The sequence below is a fragment of the Bos indicus x Bos taurus genome, chromosome 1, assembly GCF_003369695.1.
Source record: "Bos indicus x Bos taurus breed Angus x Brahman F1 hybrid chromosome 1, Bos_hybrid_MaternalHap_v2.0, whole genome shotgun sequence".
Taxonomy (NCBI): domain Eukaryota; kingdom Metazoa; phylum Chordata; class Mammalia; order Artiodactyla; family Bovidae; genus Bos; species Bos indicus x Bos taurus.
This window is the reverse complement of record NC_040076.1, coordinates 83,934,428-83,958,596: the sequence shown is the minus strand read 5'-3', so window position 1 is coordinate 83,958,596 and position 24,169 is coordinate 83,934,428. Positions and strand designations below refer to the sequence as shown.

At 39.5% G+C, this 24,169-nt stretch overlaps 1 protein-coding gene across 5 annotated transcripts in view; it reads left to right on the top strand.

The window, feature by feature from the left end:
• Positions 1–8,931: 8,931 nt before the first annotated feature.
• The window catches only part of ATP11B (ATPase phospholipid transporting 11B (putative)), a 124,187-nt gene continuing 108,949 nt past the window's right edge, over positions 8,932–24,169 (top strand). The window contains exon 1 of one of the 5 annotated variants that reach the window (XM_027540170.1): positions 8,932–9,254. In XM_027540170.1, the coding sequence (XP_027395971.1) occupies positions 9,228–9,254 (27 nt within the window). In that variant the 5' untranslated portion in view covers positions 8,932–9,227. The remainder of the gene's footprint in view (positions 9,255–24,169) is intronic. The other 4 variants (XM_027540188.1, XM_027540159.1, XM_027540180.1 and 1 more) reach the window with 4 other exon arrangements.

Here is a 24,169-nt window from a genome sequence, read left to right as displayed (position 1 = left end):
AGTTGGACTAAGGCTTATTCATTAGAATTCACATGCATTATTATATTATTCAAGGTTAAATTAGATTTATATCTTTCTGTACAAGTACATTAATAAAAAGACATGTAATAATACAGAGGAAAACATATACATGTATGTGTTTAAAAGTTGTTTACCTTTTCTATTATGGTTCCTCTTTTTTTTCATAGGACAGTGGAAAGTCACAGGGTGATACATCTAACAGTAATTTCCCTTTACAATGATGATCTGACTTCAAAAAAGAAATGGTATTATTGATCTGCCATTATATGAATTGAATTTATGGTCATGTTGGTGATTTCACTGAGTTATCTGCTTTCTCCTGCCCTATTTTGGAGGCTGGAAATACAAACTATAGTCCTGAGATAAACTTTTCTTTTGGTAAAGCTAACAACCACCTCTGAGGGTTGAGTCTATGACTTTACACTCATCAGTAACTCTGGATAAAAATTAAATAAGCTAAGTAATAAAATATGCACACATTTCATCTCCTCCCCTCCTGGCACCCAGATGCACACATATACATGCATAAATACGCATACACACTGACAAACCATCAGCCCTGCATTGTGTAGAAGTGCAGTCTCCTTTTCAACAGACAGAATGCTTCTTCATGCAAAGTCCCTAAGTATGCATATGATACATATGCATAAAACATCGCTCCATCTAAAAAAGTTACCACATCCCAGATGAAACTTTGAGGATCTGATCAGTGAAAAAGCAAGTTTGAAGTTGGAGGTGACAGAACTAAGAAATTTTTAAATTTTATCTTCTTATAGACCTTTTTTACTCTATGTACCAGTAACTTTTAATACTTTCACATACAATATTTTTACTATATTTAAGATGACAGGTATGAAATTGTGTTACTTTAATAACTTAATTTTAAGACGGACTTAACAGGACTTAACCAGGACTTAAACAATGAACTCCTGAAGTGTAAGGTGTCTGGGAACATTAACCCAGACACCTAGCACAATGACTGCATGTGTGAGTGTGTGTGTTAAGTCGCTTCAGTCATGTCTGACTCTTTGGGATGCTATGGACTGTAGTCTCCTCCTCCTCTGTCCATGGGATTCTCCAGGCAAGAAAACTGGAGTGGGTTGCCTTTTCCTTCTCTAGGGGATCTTCCTGATCCAGGGATCAAACCTGGGGCTCCTGCCGCATCTCCTGCATTGTAGGCAGATTCTTTACCGCTCAGCCACCCGGGAAGTCCCAAAATTGTTTACACTTGGCAGGATAGTTGGTAGAGTAAACAAATGTTTGAACAAACAGACCCTGCCCCACAGGAGAATAGTGTCATAGGGAAGACAAACATTAAAGTGATTTCAGCAAAAAATTACATGATTACCAGTGTACAAAATATTTGGGAAGGTATAGGACACTGGACATGCTTAATGAGAAGAGTGCAGAATTACCTTGACTGTTGACTCAGCATTTGTCTGGGGCACAAGGAGAGCCTCAAGGGGGGAAAAAAAGGAGTAAAGAGAGAATAGGGCAGCATGTATGAGAGACAGAGGGGGATAATTTCAATCAGAAGAAGATCTAGAAAGAAGTTATTCAGGATATGTACACATTTTGTTGTATGTTATTTCCAAAACAGGTAAATGTTTCACACTTTTGTGTGTGTGTTTGAGTTTGTATTTAGCTTGTGTGGGGGGTGGCAGCCACTGGGATCTTTTGAGTGCTTATAAATGTCTTAACCTAGCTCTATAAGGGAACCTGAGCTTCTCTGAACACTAATTTTTAAGCTGAGACTTAAATGATGAAGAAGAATTAGTCAAGTAAGAAGCTTTCTTCTCTTCAGGATATCAGAAGAGACTTGCAAACAGAAGTACATGGAGCATGTGAAACCACCCAAAATTGTCTGAGACCACAGCCCCATTCATCTCTTTCCTCTTCTCCGCAGGAGTCACTGTGAAAGGCTGATGCATCCAGGTCCTGTCATATGTGCACAACAAATGGCCTTGCTGTGAGGGCCATGTCAGAATATTAACCACAGGCAAGTGGGCAAACACGGTAACACAGACACACAGCTCAATTTGGTACAGCTTTATTTATGTAACTGGGGCTTCCCAGGTGGTACAGTGGTAAAGAATATGCCTGCCAATGCAGGAGACACAGGAGACATGGGTTTGAAACCAGGGACACAGGAGACCCAGGTTCCATCCTTGGATCAGGAAGATCCCCTGGAGGAGGAAATGGCAACCCACTCCAGTATTCTTGCCTGGAAAATTCCACGGACAGAGAAGCCTGGCGGGGTCACAACAAGTTGTATGCAACTGAGTACGCATGCATATTTATTGTAAAAAAAAAATTCTGAACACATAATATAATATGTGCCAGGCCCTAGGTTACCAGAGAATTTCCTACTCTGGGTTCTTACAGGGCCACTGCCTGATCTCAGCTGTCTTCGCTTGAAATCTTCTCACCTGACTCCCAGAGAGGTATGACGTCTCCTACTGGTTGTATTCTGCCCCAGCGTCCTATGTCCCCTAATCCAAACCAACCCAGCCACTATCTTCAGTCCACCCCAGAGCCCTTTTTCCCTGAGAACTAAGGCAGTAACAGGCTTTATATGTTATCCAGGATTATGCCCCACTCCACGCTCACCTGCTCTCTGCTATTTCCTTGCTGTTATTTCTGTGAAATCAACCAGACCCTTCCTTGTGTGTGTATGTATGTACTCAGTTATCCAACTCTTTCTGGCCCTATGGACTGTAGCCCGCCAGGCTCCTCTGTCCATGGAATTTTCCAGGGAAGAATACTAGAGTGGGTTGTCATTTCCTTCTCCAGGGGATCGTCACAACCCAGGGATCAAACCTGCTTCTCTTGCGTCTCCTGCATTGGCAGGCAGGTTCTTTACCACTAGTGCCACCCGGGAAGCCCAGACCCTTCCTTAATAGTATGCTATTAATATTACCAAAAACCCTTCAAACAAGCAGCCACTTTCTTTCTGTTTCCCATACAGAAATCTCTTGGAGTAGTATTTCTTAATACTCAACTTTCAACCCATTCTACTTCTTGCAACCTTAACATAGTTCTTTGTTTGACTCAGCATGTTTTCTTCCTGATCACATTTTTTCCCCTCCTTTCACATACTACCAAACCTGATTTCAACCTTTACTCATTGGTTTGTTTCCTTACAGTTAATCGCCGACTCACACAAATTAACATCTCTACTCACCATAAAGTAGTGAAAACATACGTAATTGTGGCAGTAAAGGAAATCACAATCTTCAGATTAGATTATTTGGGGCTTATTGTTATCTTAAAACTAATCTTTATGATTTATAATATGAATATCTTATTTTCTTTTATTCCTTCTATTCAGAAACAATTGAACATCTTCAAAATATAGAAGATACAAAGGAGATGAAATAACTAGCCAAAGGGAAACTAAAATTAGACAAAACAAGAAATCCAGGGTAAGAGTAATTCACGAAATGTGTGCTGTAGAGTCTAGGCACTTGCCATAAATAATTCTCTGAAATTTTAAAATAGCAACAAAATGACAGAAGGAAGCTTGTTCAATTACATAATTCAAAATGCTCAGAAGCTTACAAAACAAACTAGTTGCTCAAGAGAAGCAGAGTCATCTGTGGTGAGGAGTTTCTGCAGGCTCTCAATAAAACAGTGTGATGAGTGAGCGGTGTTCCCAGCTGCACCTCCACAGCAAAAGCAGTCACGGGCTTCCTGAGGCTGCTTCTCCTACCTTCTCTGGACTTAAGCTGTTCACAAGATCCTAAACTGCAGTTCAGTAAAAGTCACCATAGCAGGAGCCAAAATAAGACTATGTAAAGACAGATTTCTGATCATTTTTCTTTTATCTGAAGATAAAATAGACATCACCAGAAGAAAGTACATAGTCCTCACGAAATCCTCCATTAACTTTTCTTCTCCCAGCTGAGCATTTCTGACAAATTTGCAAGTCAGAAAGGAATGTTGGCAATTTAGGGTATATTCACTTCCATTAGTACTCAGCAGAACTGGGGATGGGTTTCATGTGGTTTTATAAAAGTTAAGGAAACAGATGGGAACTGAGGAAACATTTGTGGGCTAAGCCAAGATTTTCCTCAGAAAAGAATTTTGGATTTATTTCTAATATAGATAAAAGGGTAAATGCCAAGATTTTGCTATTGAACACAACTGTGATGGTTTAACCTAGAAAAATCAATGAGGTAACTGTTAACAAACATCTCCCTATGCAGTCTTTTTTTCCCCCAGTTTTTTTTTTTTTATCGTGGTAAAATACACATTTAAATTTATTATCTTAACCATTTTTAAGTGTACAGTTCAGAATATATTTATGCTTTACATACTTTGACTTTTCAAGAAGGGATCATTTTTATAGACCCTAACTCTCACAATGGCTCTGAGTTTCAGTGGCTTTTGAGTTATTTGTAAGCATAAATAACCAGAAATTAAACTGTGTTCATACAACTTAGTCCTGACATCTGTTTGAGAAATTTTCAGGAAAAGTTTCAAAGATGTAATGTACAATTGTTCCTGATGAATTTCTTTACCAGTTGATAAAATACACAAGCCTGGTCACTACTGGAAAAAGCTGCCCTGAAGTCTGGTCTGGAAATTCTAGAATGAGAGTTAACCAGAAGGAAATTGCTTTTTAAGCATAATAATTTATAATATATTAGATTTATAATTTTGGGAAAACATAAAGCTGTCCTTTGAAAAATGAGACCAGATTTTAGAGCCCAACTGATGGTTTCATCTGTGGGAAAATAATTAAAGCAACAGATTGTCAAGGCTCACTTTCCTCCACTCAGACTGAACCTTGAAGGGTCCTGAGAGGCATGCCACACAGAGTGCCCTGACTCTAAAGGACAGTAACCGGTACTCCTACTGTATAGCTTATGATATCCTGAAGTCATCCGGTATACTTCACTCTTCCACTTTGATATTTCGGAACCAGATGTTTTCTTCCCTAACTACTCAGTTATTGGTATTAATTAATTTGACAAACACCTATTGAGTACCTTTTACACACTATGCATTCCAAAACAAATGAGCCAGGAATCATGACCCTAACAAGCTCACAGTCTGTGCTTCCTACTGATGGTCCAAGATGTTCTGATCAAGAAAAATATCCTTCTTTGTCCTTATTATACCTAAGAATCTCTATTACAGAAAACCAGGAGATTTTTTTACTCCCTGGGAATAAACACATCTCACAGGTATATTTAACACAGAATTATATAAACAAGTTTCCTCAAAAAAAGGAACCATACTTACCATTAATTGAGTGACTGAATTCAGTTGTGTGATGCTATTATTCCCTTGGAAGGCCTGTCACCTCACTTGAAATGGCTTAAGTTCAAGTTTCTTTGTCTGACACCAGAGCACAACTTCCTATAATATGGGTCTCTGCCAGTCCAGCATTTGTGAACTTGATGCTTCATTCTAGCAATAATTTCCTATCGATGTTTTTTCTCTCTTCACCCTATCACACATAATGTCTATGAACATAACACTCTGATTTCATTCTGTCATTTCATTGTTCAGAAAATTCCAGTGATTGCCCAATTTCTGGTAAACTGTGACTAGCCAGAAACTCTCCTAAGATTATGCCTTCCCTACTTATCCAACCCCATCTCTTATTCCTCCACAGTAGTTGTACCTCAAACATCTTTAGCTTTCCGTGGTTCTTGCTGCTGGGAAGCCTTTGTCTCCCACCTTCATCCTCCCATTTCAAGTTCAGTTCAAATTAATCTCTGTTCTTTTGAACTCTCTTCAATTGATATTGCCCACATCAATTTTCTGAAATTAGTGACTATTATTGGTATAGTTCTTTAGAACTTAATCTCATACTGCCTTGGACTGTTATTTAACTGATTCCTCTCTGCAACTTCTCGTTCCAAGGGGATTGTAAACTCTCCCCAGAAAGAAGGGGCTCATCTTAAAAGTCGTATGCACTTGTGTCTCCTCCTAATATTAGGCAATTGTTATGCATACATTTGGTGTCCAATACATTGAGGAAATAGCTATGGAATGAATAAATGACCACTGACTGCAAATACATTTTTTTTCCTTTCCTTTGCAGTTGGTGCTTGCCTTAAGTCCTGTGTATTCCAATCTCAATGTTTTCAAAACTTTCCAACCACAACCAATAGGACGACATTCTTTTATACCATGATCTGGTGTGTAGGTGTATATACACATACACATATGCACATATACATAAACACCTGAAACAAAATTTTACAAATTTTACAAATTTTACAAATACATATTATCTACACTAAGCAATATATTCCAATGTTTTATATCCTATTTTTTAAAGACACTGATCATGACACATTAAACTGATTTCATTGCCAATAAAGAATTACAATCTACAGTATAAAAACTTAATACTTCTTAGATCAATATGAGGCATATAATATTGCTCTTGAAAAATCCTTAGACCAAAACACTGCCATGAATACTCATTCTGTTACTGACAGTTTGAGCTACAATTATTATCTTTACACAGTTACCTTGAAATAACATCTTACCGTATTCCACCATAGAATTTAGAATCAGCTTCAACTCCTCCCACTCTGCCTTTTGAAAATTGGGACACAGTTAAATAATAATACACAAAATGTCCTTTAGCTTTCTATTTCTCGTCTTGACAAACTTTAGTGGCATATAAATAAAAATTTCCAGGACTAATTTTAATCAGACCACTTGCAGATGATAAAAGTAGATACATTCATATTTTTGTTTCTTTACAATAAGAGCATGAGTTTTTGTTGCATCTGGGAATTTGAATCCCAGCTCTGCTGACTTAACCTGAGCAAGTTACTTAAACTGAACCTCCATTTCTGCATCCACACAATGGAAATAATAGTATCAACTTCAAAGGATAGATTTTTGGGGGCTCCAAAATCACTGCAGATGGTGACTGCAGCCATGAAATTAAAAGACACCTACTCCTTGGAAGGAAAGTTATGACCAACCTAGATAGCATATTGAAAAGCAGAGATATTACTTTGCCAACAAAGGTCCATCTAGTCAAGGCTACAGTTTTTCCAGTGGTCATTATGGATGTGAGAGTTGGACTGTGAAGAAAGCTGAGCGCTGAAGAATTGATGTTTTTGAACTGTGGTGTTGGAGAAGACTCTTAAGAGTCCCTTGAACTGCAAGGAGATCCAAGCAGTCCATCCTAAAGATTAGTCCTGGGTGTTCATTGGAAGGACTGATGCTGAAGCTGAAACTCCAATATTTTGGCCACCTCATGCGAAGAGCTGACTCATTGGAAAAGACCGTGATGCTGGGAGGGATTGGGGGCAGGAGGAGAAGGGGACGACAGAAGATGAGATGGCTGGATGGCATCACCGACTCAATGGACATGAGTCCACCAACTCCGGGAGTTGGTGATGGACAGGGAGGCCTGGAGTGCCGCGATTCACGGGGTCGCAAAGAGTCGGACACGACTAAGCGACTGAATTGAACTGACTGAAAACAGGCCATGCAAGTAAAGAGCTTATTATAGGGCTTGGGACACACAAGTGTTCCATAAATGGTAGTAACGTTTGATCACTGTAACAAACAAGTAAACGTATCGCAAACTTCCTTTTAGGGTCATAAAGAAAGATTTAGTCATAAGAACAGAAGTGAGATTACGTTTTCTCTTTGTAGTCAGACTATACATATAATGTAAAATTCCACTTCTGGTTTTACAGATCATTAATACCCCTAAGAAAAGGCTCTATTTGTGGTGCTGGATAATCATTATATAATAAGGAATGTCTACTGAAATTAAGGCTTCCCCGGTGGCTCAGCGGTAAAGGATTCGCCTGCAATGTAGGAGACAAAGCCTGAGCTACGGGTTGAATTCCTGGACTGGGAAGATCCCCTGCAGAAGGAAATGGCAACCCACTCCAGTATTCTTGCCTGGTAAACCCCATGGACAGCCCATGGGATCGCAAAAGGGTCGGATACAACTTAGAGGATAAACAACAACTGAAACTAAAAAATTTTATATATATATATAAGAAAAAACTGCCCAGTTTTGCTAATTTCATTTAAATTTGTTTTTGCTTAATAAAAAAATTCTTTTTAACTCGTTTGTGTTGAAGTGTGCTTTAATTCAGCAAAATACTGTACACGATACGCATACATAACACTCAAGATGTATAGGAGCTTGCTTTGAATAAAGCGAGACCCGGCGCTTCATTTCAGCCTTCCAAGTCAAATTTTTATTCCAGTTGTCTTTACAATATATTCCTTCTTACTTCTATTCTTTCATACCCTCATCTTACTTAGGTCTTGCTACTTACACGGTATTCTTAACCGCATTTCGGCAGTTAACAGTAAACAACTACGTTCCCACAGAAAGTGTTTTCCCCCTAACCTGTTCAATTTAGCACTGCAAAACAGCATATCTTGTCTATTCCTCCGGAAACACTGGTCTACACCCGACCAGGCACAGGGGAGTTGCATCCCCTTTCAAAATTACTTAAGTCATCAACATTCCCCTAGCCCCAGCTCGCTCGTTTGCTAACGAGAGCTGCGATGTGTTGAGACAAACACTTCGGACAATTTAATTGAACCGAAGTGGAGACCTCTGGGGATGAACTTTCAGTCACTACACTCCTGATGATACGTGTGCGTGTTGGGCTGCTGAAGGAACCAAAGAAAGTAGAGAGCCAGAAGCAGACCTGCAACAGGAGGTCTGCAACAGAGGAGCCTGCCAAAAGCTGCGGCCTTGGTATACCAGACACAGCCGTTTAAATTAATCCAACCCGCTAAATGAAGGGGGGGTGGGGGGGTGGCGCCGACGCGGCGATCGAGAGCCCGCCCCCCTCCACGCGCGCCGCCTTCCACCCACACTGCTGAGCCCCGGCCCTTGGTCCGCGCAGCCTCTTTCGTCACGTCCGGGCGCGGCCCGCCCAGGTGGGGCCGGGAGCCGGGGGCCGGGGGCGGAGTTGTGGCGGTACTGCGGGTGACAACGGTCAATAATGAAGGTGGCTGCGGCGCGGCAGCCGACTCAGCTGCGCCGGGTGGGGGCGGCGCCGGGACCGCGCCTGTAGGACCTCGGAGCCGGCGCGGGAGATGGGGCCCCAGCGCGGGGAGTGAGGCGGCCGCGGCGAGCGGAACTTCAGCCGGAGGGGCTCTCCTGCTTTCCCCTCTGGCTCGTCAGCCTCCACCTGGAGCCCCTCGCCCCCCGCGTCTCGCGGGACGGGAACGGCGACGGAAGGGGCATGTGGCGCTGGGTCCGGCAGCAGCTGGTAGGTACCTCCGCCTCTCACCTCTCGGACGCTCGCTCTCGCGCGGCTTCTCGGGCCCGGGTGGCGGGGAAGGGCCGGCGGCGCAGAGCCGCGAGGCCGGAGCGCGAGCTCCGGGCTAGGCCGCATTGGAGGCGGGTCCGGGAGCCGGTAGTGCCCCGCGCAGCCCCGTACACGTCTCATCGCCGAGCCCGGGGCCCCGAGGCCGGCGGCGGGAGGCTGCCGCTTCCTGGTCGCGCTTCTCGGTTACTCCCTCTTTCTCGCCGCTCCGAGACCAAAAGTGGATGCGGAGCGGGGTCGGCGTCTCGGCTGAGGAACTCGGGTGGGGGGACGGAAAGAGAGTAGGTGTTGGGGAGAGAGAAGAGGCTCGTGTTTCCTGCCTTTAACAGTTTGGGACTGGTTTGAGTGAAGGGGACGGCGAGGATCTGTCTCCAGCCCCATCTCCTCGCTGTTTTCAAGGTTGCGTGGATTATCAAGGAGAAGCATAACTTGTCTAGTCTAACTCCTCTCAAAGAAATTTTACCCGAAGCCTGGGTAAGAAGGAATATTCTAAAACCCCGTCTAGTTGCGAAGCTAAGTGAGAGAATTATGAAGGACGGTTTTCTTCCTGCCTTGTCCTCACCCCACCCCAGGTGAAACTTTTGGAATGGGAACCTTACTTTTTTCCGTTCTCGAGGCAATGTGAACGCGACCGATTTGGAACCAATGGTTAACTTTTCAGTTTTACTGAAACATCTGGAGAAAAAAAAGAATTTTAGAAAAGTGTGATTTAAGGCATATAAAAAGCGCCACCTTTCTCCGAATTAATTCACAAAGAAAACTTTCTTGCTTGCTGGCAACTACAGACCCCAAAATACAACGGTAAGGCAACGTTGACAGGAGTGAAATTGCTCCCGGCTGAAGAAGTCTACGATTACCTCCATGATGTCTGTTCCTAGTTGCTGGTTAATTTCTAAATCGCATTAGTAATTAAATGCTGCTACAATTCGGTGTTTTCATTTACTAATTTAAAAGACAATGAAGCAGAAACGGTTTTTGTGGGACTGTAAAGATTTGGGGGGACTAAAAACATTGATACCTCCTTTTACCTACTCTAGAAGAGCATTTTTATGTTTAAGAAGTATGCTGTTTTAGAGTCAGCCTTCTGTTAATTCATTTGGCAGGGGGCATCATTCTCAAAAAAATACCTTATAAATAAAACTAGAACTGCCTGCCACTCCCTCAAGCACATGTTAGCTCTCTATTTTTAGGTAATTGTGAATTCAGATATCCCAGATATATTCCTTATTAGACAACCAAGCTAATGATGTCGTTATAATACCAAATTGTTGTAATAGTTTGGCTTTATTGCAATAAGCCGCAGCTGGGTAACTTGACTCTAGAAGTTAATTATTTCAAGTCTGACTTCATGCTTTTGATTTGCCCATCTTCATGTATAGAAATCTTGTTTACCTGATGGTGTTTTTGTATGCCAGTGGTTTTTTCTAGTTTTTCTTAGTGGATTAAGACACCACTTCTCAGTGTTAGGTATTTTTTGTTAACTTGGATAAAATCCTGATTGTATTCTCATCTTCAGAATAGGCAATTTGTTAATTTTTTTAAAAAATGGCTTCAGCCAAACACAGCTAACAGGAGGGGCAAAAAGTCTTGTGTGGTTAATTTACAAGAAATGCCTTATGGAGTGATTAACAAGTTGAACAAGTTGCCGTGCATAAAAAATGCTATCTCTGATATTAGTCACTCACTTCACTGGTTTTACTTTTAAGTTATCAGATCTTCCAAGTATGTAATCAGACCTGTGCCTATGTCGGAGTTTGTCTCTTTAATTAAGTTTGTACAGTCACTTAAATTATATGTAAAGGATAGTGAATACACAGAGTAATAAGTATATTTTACTATCCCAGTCATAAACTGCCTTCCTAGTTACTGCACCAGAATTCTTCAGTTCGTAGGCTAGTTTAAAGTATACTTCGATTTGCTCAATGGGTTGAGTTTTTCAGCAATAGAGTCACTAGACGGGCACAGCAACCTGCTCCAATACTCTTGCCTGGATAATCCAATGAACAGAGGAACCTGTCCGGCTGCAGTCCATAGGGTCGCAAGAGGAGGACACACACACACAAAGTTCAGATAAATAGGACAGCTTTGGAGAGGTTAATAAGCAGATCACAAAGACAGGATTTTTGAAATTAAAAACATTATTTATTGTATGAATCCTGATTTCTGGCCTCTTAAGTTGTTGTGCCAAAAAAAAAGTTTATTGTCATTTTGTTACAGAAACAACTTGTATTTTCTATTAATTCCTTGTTAAATTAAACACAACTTGACTGCTTATCTCCACAAACTATTTTCACTTCTTGACACAATGAGAAAAATAGAGGAGGTTGTCAGAAAGTTGATGTTTTTCTTTGGGAAAGTAGACTGAAAAGATTGAACTATCCTTTCCTTTTTCATTCTTCGTTTTTGAGCTCACAATCCTAGTTATTTTACACTAAGAAAGTTTTCTTATGATGTCTTTCTGGTACAATGAGTATTATTCTAGCATCACATGTGTTAACTCATTAGAGATGGCAACACCTCGATTATGATAAGTGCCAGTAACCCGTTGTAGTTTCATATTTAGATTTTTATGGTAGCCATTAACCATAGTGGCTATTAAAATTTTAATTAATTAAAGTGAATTATCAACAACAAAATTAATTAATTAAATTAAAATTCCACATGGCTATTAGCTACTGTATTGGACAGTTCAGAATAGAACATATTCATTATCACAGAAAATTTTATTGTACAACACTATGTTAGATTTAAATGAAAGTCTTTGTCAATTCATATTTTAATTGACATGTAATATTTCTTTACAGTACAATGTAATGCTATATTTTTAAAGCACTTGCTGTGTGCACACATAATAAGCTAAATACTGGGGACACAGATGTTGGTCAGTGAGGGCCTTATTTATCTCTGTATTTCATGTCTCACACAGGACTTGACATAAGAGTAGACACTGGGTACATGTTTTTTGAATAAATGAATAGGTGAGAAGATAAAAAATTAATCCATATTATTGCTTCTGTGTTTTGAGATAAAGTGACAAAATTCAAGATTGACCAGTCCAGAGGAAAGCTGGAAACTCACTGTAATTTTTAAAAATACGACTTAATGTTGTTGTACTAGGATACAGTTTCTTAAATTGTTCTATAAATGTAGTCCCTTCAGGTTTATATCTGCAGTGGCAGAAGGAGGCTAGTAAGATTGTCTTCTGATTCACTGAGAAAAATGGTAAGCCTAAAAGCCTATTCACATTCACCAAACTTGTTTATTCCTCTGTTCTCTTTACACTTGTCACAAAGAAAAGTATGACAGTCCTCTTTTCCAGACTCACCAGTCCATTTGTGTTCTTTCATCCTGCTCTCCGCATCAATTATCTGTAGTCTGTTTACTCTTACTTTTTCTTTAAGCTGTGAACACATTAATGCCTCCCTCTACTAATTTACTTTGCCCTGTACCTGTGTCAAAATGTTTTCAGTTTTCTAAAAAATAGGTCTTTCCTATATAACTATGCTGTCCAGGACTCTGAAATGTGGCTAGTTCAGACTGAAATATGCTTAAGTATAAAATACACATAGGATTTTAAAAACAGTGTAAAAAAAAGCATGTAAAATAGCTCAACTTTTTATATTGGTTACATGTTGAAAAATATTTTAGATTTATTTAGTAAAGTAAAATACTGTAGTTCATTTTGCCTGTTCCTTTTTACTTTTTAAAAAATGGTTACTGGAAATTTAAAAACTACATAAATGTAATGCCGTATAACATTAAAAGTGAGCTCATTTTTCCTTGTAGCACATTATGTAAGTCTAGATATCTTAAGCAGTAGACTAGTCTGTAAATATCTTGGGATGGGCTATATTTTATCTTTAGAACCCTTGCACTCAAGACAGCAGCTGGCCCATTGGAGGTACCCACCCACCAAGTGTTGGTTGACTGAATATCAGGTTTCTTTCCACATCAGTTTGGAAGTACCTGTGTTCTTTGCCTTTCTCTCAAGGAATGAAAGAGGAGTAGGCCAAGGAAGCAAGGCCTATGGTGGTGTTATTTTGGTGTGGCTAAGTAAATTTTAACCTCAAAAGTTAATGTTTTGGGGCTTCCCTCGTGGTCCAGTGGTTAAGACTGCGTCCTTCCACTGCAGGGGCTGCAGTTCAGTCCCTGGTCTGGGAAGTTCTGCATGCTGCAAAGTGCAGCCAAGAAAATATTAATGTTTAAGATCCTAAATCTTAGAATATTTGCTTATTTTATCTCTGTGTTCAGACATATATCCTCAGATACTCAGTTTTTCATTTGGTTAAAGAGGTCAAGCATTAGTGAAGTAAAGTGAAAGTCGCTCAGTCATGTCTGACTCTTTGCAACCCTGTGGGTCCATGAAATATACAGTCCATGGAGTTCTCCAGGCCAGGATACTGAGTGGATAGTCTTTCCCTTCTCCAGAGTATCTTCCCAACCCAGGGATCAAACCGGGGTCTCCCACATTGTAGTCCAATTCTTTACCAGCTGAGCTACCAGGGAAGCCTGGTGAAGCATTAGTGGAATCCCAATTATCCTAGCTGTACTGAAGTAGGGACCTTGCCCAAATGCTCCAAAGAACCTTGTGATTGCCACTATCATTATTAACTATCCTCTTTATCCCTACAGTCTGTTTTCAACATAGCAGCCAGAGTGATCTTATTAAAACACAGGTTAGGTCATGTAATTCCTGTCCTTCTAAAAACTTGCCTTCTTGCTCAGAGTAACAGCCAAAGTTTCTGCTAGATCTGTATCCAAGTCCCTGCCCAGACCACTTCTCATCTCCCATCATTCTTCACCCACTTTGCTTTATCCACATACACCTTGCTGTTCATCAGAAGTGCAGGACGGATTTCATTCAGTCTTAAGATTGTTGCCCTGGCTGTCACCTCTGGCTAGAATGTACTTCGCCCCAGTTAATTTGGTGGCACCTTCATTCCCTTCCCCTGGAGAAGGAAATGGCAACCCACTCCAGTATTCTTGCCCGCAGAATCCCATGGATGGAGGAGCCTGGTGGGCTACAGTCCACGGGGTCACAAAGAGTGGGACACGACTGAGCGACTTCACTTTCACTTTCATTCCCTTCAAGTCTTTGTTTAGATGTTATCATTGAGGCCTTTTCAGTATTAAATTGTAAATTGCCACGTCCATACTTCCCTAGCCCCCTTCCCTGCCTTTTTTGTTTGTTTCTCTTAGCACTTGTGACTATTTAACATATTTTGTACTTTACTTGTCTCATTTATATCATGAAGGGAAGGATTTTTGCCTATTTTGTTTTAGTTCTCCATGTAACAAAAACTTTCTCAACCTGCATCCATACTTTTAGGTAACACTCTTTCTCATTTATTCATTCACTCAAACATTTTCTGAACATGTACTCTGTGATAGCATATTGCCAGACTCTGTAACAACCAAAATGAAGCAACCACTGCCCTATCCATTCTTCTAGGACTAATGGATATTTGAATTTCTGTCTGTTTTTTTCCTGTTTAAAAAAATGTTGCAATGGCCATTCTTGCTTGTGTGTTTTTTTAAATTGGCATACCTAGAAGTGGAATTGCTGGGCCATGGGGTGTGCACTTTATGACTGTTACTAAATATTGCTAATTATTTTCCAAAACCATGTTCCCCTTTCCCTACATCTTGGTCAACACTTTGTACTGTCAGACTTGAAAGAACTTAACCAATCTGGTAAGTGTGAAAGGTATCTCATTTTGCTTAATTTGCATTTTCCTGATTGCTAGTGAGATTAAGATGTCCTGTATTTCTTCTCTTTTTTAAAAAATTTATTTATTTTTGGCTGTTCTGGGACTTTGTTACTGCATGGGCTTTTTCTCTAGTTGAGCCAAGCTAGGGGGGCTACTGTTCGTTGTAATGTTCAGTCTTCTCATTGCAGTGGCTTCTCTTGTGGAGCACAGGCTCTGGGGTGCAGGTTTCAGAGGTTGCAGCATGTGGGCTCAGTAATTTCAGCTCTGGGCTCTAGAGCGCAGGCTTAATAGTTATGGCACACTGGCTTAGTTGCTCTGCTCCATGTCGGATCTTCCCAGGTCAGGGATTGAACCGTGTCTCCTGCACTGGCGGGCAGATTCTTGACCACTGAACCACCAAGGAAGCCCCCTTTATTTCATTCATATGAATAGATTACCCATTTTTCTGTTGAGTGGTTTGTTTTCTCCTTATTAGTTTCCTTTGTAGTCTGGATGCCAATTCTTTTTTGTGTATGTTGTGAATATCTTCCAGCTGCACTTTGTATTTAACTTGATGTCTTTTTTGATATTTTAAATTTATTTGTAGGTAAACTTACTATTAGGTGAATGATTTCTACTTTTTATTACTTATTTAGGAATTCCTTCCTAGGGTCATAAAGCTGTCTTTCTGGCATTTTCTTAGAGTTGTCTAAAAATCTAGTTTTACAACATTTAGGTCTTGAATATGCCTGGGATTTATTTTTGTATATGGAATAGTGAAAGTGAAGTCACTCAGTCGTGTCCGACTGTTTGTGACCCCATGGACTGTAGCCCACCAGGCTCCTCCATCCATGGAATTTTCTAGGCAAGAGTACTTGAGTGGGTTGCCATTTCCTTCTCCAGGGGATCTTCCTGACCCAGGGATCGAACCCGGGTCTCTCCCGCATTGCGAGCAGACGCTTTACCGTCTGAGCCACCAGGGAAGCCCTATGTGGAATAAAGTAGAGAAATTTATTTTCTCCCATATAGAAAGTTGTTTGTCCCAGTACTGTTTATTGAATGGGCCATCTTTTCTCCACTAATCTCTGTTGTTTGCCTTCTCTGTCATATTGCCTTCTCTGTCATATACCAGTATTCCCTTTGTGTTGTGTTCTCTTTTTAGGCTCTCTATTTGGTTTCACTCATCTATTGATCTGGTGGTGCATGAATAATATAGTACAATATCTTAATGTAGTGTTTTATGATATCTGACCAGGCAAAATCCCCAATCCTTTTCCCACCCCTAGAATTGCTTTGGCTCTCTACTCTTCCATATGCTATTTTTTATTTGTGTCATCAGTTTGTCTAATTCTGTGGAAAATCTTTCTAGGATTTTGATTGGCTTTGCATTGAATTTGTTAAGTTCTATTAATATTTTTCTCTTTGATTATGTAGAAGCTGTAGATTGTATTTTTATCCTTTTATTATCTCTCTCTACTTACAAATAATATAGGGATTTACAAGATTTTGACTTGTGTTCCCTCTTACCTTCCACATTACTATTACTTAATAGTTTAACTTTGTTTTTCTTTTACCAGCTTTATTGAGAGATAGCCACATATAATTTTCTCATTAAAGTGCACAGTTCAGTTTCTCAGTATATGCATAGAGTTGTGCAGCCCCACCACACTCTGATTTTAGAACATTTTTATACTCCCTAAAAGAGATTCCCTGTCCACTCTCTTTCTCCATTCCCCCCCGCAAGCCACTAGCCCCACTAGCCCCCAGCTGTGATCAATCACTAATCTACTTTCTGTCTCTATGGTTTTGCCACCTCTGGACATTTTGTGTAAATGGCATCATGCAGTATGTGGTATTTTGTGATGGTCTTTTCAGCTAGCATAATGTGTTCAAGGTTCATCTGTGTTGTAGCATATATTCATACTTCATTTCCTTTTATTGCTAAAATTGCATTGTATAGATATACCAGAGATTGTATTCATTCATCAATTAATGGACATTTAGTTGGTTTCTGCCTTTTGGCTGTTAGAAGTAATGCTTCCTTTTCCATTCATGTGCAAGTTTTTTGTGGATGTGTATTTTCATTTCTCTTGGATAAATATGTAAAGAGTGGAATTACTGGGTCATGTGGTAACTTTGTCAGGAATTGCCAAATGTTTCCAAAGTGATTGCTCTGTTTTACATTCCTACCAGTCATGTATAATATAAGGGTTCCAATGTCTTTATATCATTGCCAATACTTGTTTTTGTCTTTGATTCTAGCTGTGGTCATGAACATAAGTGTAACTCATGGTTTTGATTTATATTTGCCTAAGGACACGACTGAGCGACTGAACTAAATGATGATTTCAAACATCTTTTCATGTCTCTATTAACTGATTTGTTTGTATTTTGTGAGGCTTTTCTTGATGAAATGCTTATTCAGATCTTTTAACACATTTTTAAGTTTTCTTTTAGTTATAAGAGTTATATACATATGTTCTGGATATAAGACCCTTACCAGATACATGATTTCACAAATACTTTCTTCCATAATGTTTGTGGAAACGCAAAACATTTAAACTCAAAACATTCTCTAGCTTTTTACCTGTTATTCATTTTGATTTACTACAGTGATTTTTTTTATTCATCATTATTTAATTTAAAGTTTATTTACTTGCACGTTGGCTGTGCTGGGTCTTCTGGTTGTGGTGAGCAGGGGCCGCTGTCTAGGTGTGATGTGGCAGCTTCTCTTGTGGAGTGCAGGCTTCAGCAGCTGTGGCTCCCCAGCTCTGGAGCACAGGCTCAGTAGTTGTGGCACGCCGGCTTGCTTAGTTGCTCCGTGGCATGTCGTGGGATCATCCCAGACCAGGGATCTCACCCAAGTCTCCTGCGTTGGCAGGTGGATTCTTTATCACTGAGCCATCAGGGAAGCCCACCGTTATTTCTTGAATATCACCTCTTGCCTATGTATTTACTTTTATTCTTGCTGACATACATTCTTTAGTTATTTTTAAGCAAGGCTTCATGTGTGGTAAACTCCCTTAGTTTTTATGGCTTCAAAATGTCTTTATTCCTAATTATTATTGAATACTAATTTAGGTAGATTCAGAATTCTAGATTAACAGTTACTTTCACACAGCACATTATTATTATTGTTATTTTTGGCCACACTGTGCGGCATGCAGAACTTCCTCAACCAGGGATCGAACCCATCACTCAGCATATTGAAGATACTACTTATTCCTTTGCTTTCAGACATTTATTGGTGGTGTAAAGTGTGCTTTTAATCTAATAGTCATTACTTTGCTGATAATCTCTGTAACATCGTTTTGAAGATTACCTCGTTGTCCTCTATTTTGCAGTTTTACTATGCTGTGCTCACATTGTTTCATATGATTTTTGTTTCTCCTGCTCTACTCTTGTGTGTGCTTTCAATTTGAAAGCTGTCGTTTCTACAGTTCAGAAAATTTTACAGCTTTTTTTCCCCTTTAAATGTTGCTTATCCGACTTCAGTTTTCTCATTCTCGAACTCTTGCTTGATCTTTATCTATGCTCTGTGGCTCTTGCCTTCTTGTTTATGTTTCTCATATGTTTTCTCTCTGTGCTGCTTTCAGTGTGAATTCTCAGCTCTAGTTTGCAGTCACCAGTTTTCTCCTCTGTCCATGGGCTAGGCCTCTGGTCTCCCGCCTGGCCTGCCTCATTTCTCTCCCCTCACCTCGCCCTTCCCCTCACCTGTCTTCCCACCCCAGGCCTCAGCAGCAGCTCCTAGCAGGAAGGGAGGCTCCAGGGCCAGGGAGGAAAAGCCATGGGCTGCACTCCAGTCTAGAGTTTATCCTTGTCTTCTGAATTTTTAATTTAAATGACTGTCCCCCACCCCGCCCCAAATTTATTATTGGACCTCTTTCATTTCCATTTGTTCTTGATGCATATTTGCCTGATTTGTCTTGTAGTATTTTGTTCTTAAAAAAAAAAGTATTATTCTGTTACCTCTTTGGAGATTTTACACATATTTAAAAGTACACAGCTGTTTTTAGCCTCCTTTCAGTTGAACCTGACTCTTGGACCTCGGTACAAAAGGGGATTGAACTTCAGACTGCCTATTTCCAGAGCCAGAGTACCAAAGGCTCAGCCCCTGATCAGAAAAGATTACCTTATTTTAAGCCTAGCTAAGTCGTTTTAAAGAGGAAAAAAAAATTTTTTTTTAATCTATCTTGTGAAGTAGAAGAAGAGTTCAAAGTATGTACTTTTCCAAGGTTACTAACTAATTAGTGCTAGAGGCAGGACATAACCCAGAGTTTTTGCCGGGCATATACGAGGGTGGAAGAGAATTAGCAGGAGCAGCAGTTTTCCCTATATATCTCTTTCCCATTCCTTCCATTTTTAAATCTAACCAAGAGGGAGGCAAGAGGAGAGAATGAGTTGGGGAAAGAAATTGTAGGTAGCAGTGGTATTCTGGAGATGGAGGAGACAGGTCTGAGAGGAAAAGGAGAGAAGCAATCAAGAGTTCCTGTAGTTTAGCCAGTGTGGCCATTTTCAAGTTGACGTAATATTCTAGGTACTCGAAGAAGCTAGGCCTTGCTTGTGCCCTAATATGTATCTCCTCTTGCATATGTTATCTAATGTCAAATGAAATACATTTTAATTGATTTTGAACATTGTGGCAAATTTTTTAGAAAGGTTTTCAGTTTTAAATGCCTTTTTTCACCTTATACCTTAGGAACCACAAAATTGTTTTGATATTTGAGAACCTCGTGATGTTGATGTAGAAATTGGAAATGCTGAAAAGAGATAGGATAGTTGTCCTTTTTTATTAGTAACTTTTATTACATTTGTAATGAAATTATGCCATAGTTTATTTTTATATATTTAAAGTTGTTATTTAACTATTCAGAAGAATGTGTTTGATAATTTTCTGTAGGAAAAAAAGCAAGTCATCTAGTGACTTACTGCTATTTCAGTCAAAATTTTACTCATTTTGGTCGATGAAACTGGAGCCTATTATACAGAGTGAAGTAAGCCAGAAGGAAAAACAGAAATACAGTATACTAACGCATATATATGGAATTTAGAAAGATGGTAACAATAACCTGGTGTACGAGACAGCAAAAGAGACACTGATGTATAGAACAGTCTTATGGACTCTGTGGGAGAGGGAGAAGGTGGGAAGATTTGGGAGAGTGACATTGAAACATGTAGAATATCATGTAAGAAACGAGTTGCCAGTCCAGGTTCGATGTGCGATACTGGATGCTTGGGGCTGGTGCACTGGGACGACCCAGAGGGATGGTGTGGGGAGGGAGGAGGGAGGAGGGTTCAGGATGGGGAACACATGTATGCCTGTGGCGGATTCATTTTGATACTTGGCAAAACTAATACAATTATGTAAAGTTTAAAAATAAAATAAAATTTAAAAAAAAAATTTTTACTCATTTTATCTGATTTTCATTTCACTCTTTGTGTTTATTAAAGGCATTTTTTTTTTTAATGATGTTTTATTCAGGGCAAGGGTCCTGACGTCTCATTTTGGTATTTTCATAGTACCAAGCATATTACCTAGCACATAGTCAATGCTCATAGTATTTATAATGAATTTTTTAAATTAAATTATAGGGTCACTTAACAAATGAAATACTAAGTTGCTTGATATTTCAGAATGGTCGAATCAGTCAGTCAGTTCAGTCGCTCAGTTGTATCTGACTCTTTGTGACCCCATGAACCGCAGCACGCCAGGCCTCCCTGTCTATCACCAACTCCCAGAGTTTACCCAAACTCATGTCCATTGAGTCGGTGATGCCATCCAACCATCTCATCCTGCCGTCCCCTTCTCCTCCTGCCTTCAATCTTTCCCAGCATCAGGGTCTTTTCAAGTGAGTCAGTTCTTCGCATCAGGTGGCCAAAGTATTGGAGTTTCAGCTTCAGTATCAGTCCTTCCAATGAATATTCAGGACTGATTTCCTTTAGGATGGACTGGTTGGATCTCCTTGCAGTCCAAGGGACTCTCAAGAGTCTTCTCCAACACCACAGTTCAAAAGCATCAATTCTTCAGTGCACAACTTTCTTTATGGTCCAACTATCACATCCATACATGACTACTGGAAAAACCATAGCCTTGACTAAATGGACCTTTGTTGTCAAAGTAATGTCTCTGCTTTTTAATGTGCTGTCTAGGTTGGTCCTAACTTTTCTTCCAGGGAGCAAATGACTTTAATTTCATAGCTGCAGTCACCATCTGTAGTGATTTTGGAGCCCCAAAAATGGTCTGTCACTGTTTCACTGTTTCCCCATCTATTTGCCATGAAGCGATGGAACTGGATGCCATGATCTTAGTTTTTTAAATGTTGAGGTTTAAGCCAATTTTTTCACTCTCCTCTTTCACTTCCATCAAGAAGCTCTTTAGTTCTTCTTCACTTTCTGCCATAGGGGTGGTGTCATCTGCATATCTGAGGTTATTGATATTTCTCCCAGCAATCTTGATTCTAGGTTATGCTTCCTCCAGCCCAACATTTCTCATGATGTTCTCTGCATATAAGTTGAATAAGCAGGGTGATAATATACAGCCTTGACGTACTCCTTTTCCTATTTGGAACCAGTCTGTGGTTCCATGTTCAGTTCTAACTGTTGCTTCTTGACCTGTGTACAGATTTTTCAAGAGGCACGACAGGTATCTGGTATTCCGATCTCTTTCAGAATTTTCCAGTTTGTTGTGATCCACACAGTCAAAGGCTTTGGCATAGTTAGTAAATCAGAAGTAAATGGTTTTCTGGAACTCTCTTGCTCTTTTGATGATCCAACAGATGTTGGCAATTTGATATCTGGTTCCTCTGCCTTTTCTAAAACCAGCTTGAATATGTGGAAGTTCATGGTTCATGTACTATTGAAGCCTGGCTTGGAGAATTTTGAGCATGACTTTGCTACTGTGTGAGATGAGTGCAATTGTGTGCCTCTCTTTAGGATTGGAATGAAAACTGACCTTTTCCAGTCCTGTGGCCACTGCTGAGTTTTCCAAATTTGCTGGCATATTGAGTGTAGCACTTTCACAGCATGATCTTTTAGGATTTGATAACAGCTCAACTGAAATTCCATCACCTCCACTAGCTTTGTTCATAGTGATGCTTTTTAAGGCCCACTTGACTTCACACTCCAGGATGTCTGTCTCTAGGTGAGTGATCACAGCATTGTGATTATCTGGGTCGTGAAGATCTTTTTTGTATAGTTTTTCTGTGTATTCCTGACACCTCTTCTTAATATTTTCTGCTTCTGTTAGGTCCATACCATTTCTATCCTTTATTGTGCCCATCTTTGCATGAAATGTTCCCTTGGTATCTTTAATTTTCTTGAAGAGATGTCTAGTCTTTCCCATTCTATTGTTTTCCTCTATTGCTTTGCATTGATCCCTGAGGAAGGCTTTTTTATGTTCTTTGGAACTCTGCATTCAAATGGGTCTATCTTTCCTTCTCTCCTTTGCCTTTCTCTTCTCTTCTTTTGACAGCTATTTGTAAAGCCTCCTCAGACAACCATTTTCCCTTTTTGCATTTCTTTTTCTTGGGGGTGGTCTTGATCCCTGCCTCCTGTACAATGTTATGAACCTCTATCCATAGTTCTTCAGGCACCCTGTCTATCAGATCTAATCCCTTGACTACTTGTCACTTCCACTGTAATCGTAAGAGATTTGATTTAGGTCATACCTGAATGGTATGGTGGTTTTCCCTACTTTCTTAAATTTAAGTCTGAAATTGGCAGTTTGGCAACTTAGTACAGTGCCTAGCATAGTATCAAGCATTTTTCCTCAATAGATACTTGGGTACATATTGGTCTCGTAAGATTTTTTGCAGTGAGTGTAATTGAACTTTAAAGCTTGAATTGTAGACATTCAGTTCAAGTCTTAATCGTATTTTACCTAGGAAGTTGTTTCTTCACTATTGCATCTCCTGAGCAACAAAAGGGATATAAATATCCTTCCTTATCTCACTTCTCCACTATGCTCTTCATTAGTTCAGAAAATTCGAACAAAGATTGAGGGTGAACTTGATTTTTTACTATTGAAGACAGGGAAGTTGTTCTCTAATTTTGGGTTTTTCTATTGAAATTTAAATATTGTAGAGGAACCGGCCTCTAAACTTAGATTTACAGGAGACTGTGGATCCAACTCCTATGCAGCATTAAAGGGAGGCAGTGCTTACCTACCAGTGTTTGATCAACTATTTTTCCAGCATATATTTGCAGAATTAAAAACAAAACAGCTTAGGAATTCATTATGAGACAGTGAAAGTCAAGTCCTAAGTAATTAGAGATACTGTTATCAGTCTTTATATAATGCCTTAGACCATGAGTTCCCTCATAGTGTTTCCTGTAGATGAAGTTTTCAGTGATCTGGGGCAAAATGAGAAATACCGGGTCAGTGTATCATGCACATGTCTGTTTGTTTGTTTGTGCGTCTTTGCTCTAACTTATATATGTCCTTGTTTTTGAGGACTGTGCTTTTAACTTCTTAAAAAAATAGCTTTTTAAAAAAAAATAGTTTTAGATTTTCAGAAAGTTTATGAAATAATAGAGAATTCCTATACATTTTTCTCACCCAGTTTCTCTTATTGTTAACATCTTACATTACTATGCTACATTTGTTATGCTAATAAACCAGTATTAATACATTGCTATTAATTAAACCCCATACTTTATTGCTAATTTTTATACATGGCGAAATAATCACCACAGGAAGTCTAGTTAGCATCCATCACCACACAAGAGTTACAGAATTTTTCCTTATGAGAACTTTTAAAATCTACACTCATAGCAACTTTTGCGTATACAACATTATTAACTATAATTCCATGCTGCACATTACATCCTGTAACTTATTTTATAACTAGAAGTTTGTACCTTTTACTTCCTTCACCCATTTTACCCACTCCCCAAGCCCCACCCTGGCAGCCACTCATCTGTTTTCTGTTATTTCTGTATTTATGAGCTTGGGCTTTTTTGTTTTTGGTGTTACATTCCACGTATTAGTGAGATCATACAATATTTTGTCTTTTCTGACTGACTTTTTTCACTGAGCATAATGCCCTTAAAACCCATCTGTAGATTTTAAAAGATTTCATTCTTTTTAACAGATGCCATTCTTTTTAATGTTGTTATTGTTTAGAATTTTATGGTTGTCTTTGTAGATTGGCACATATTTTAAGATAT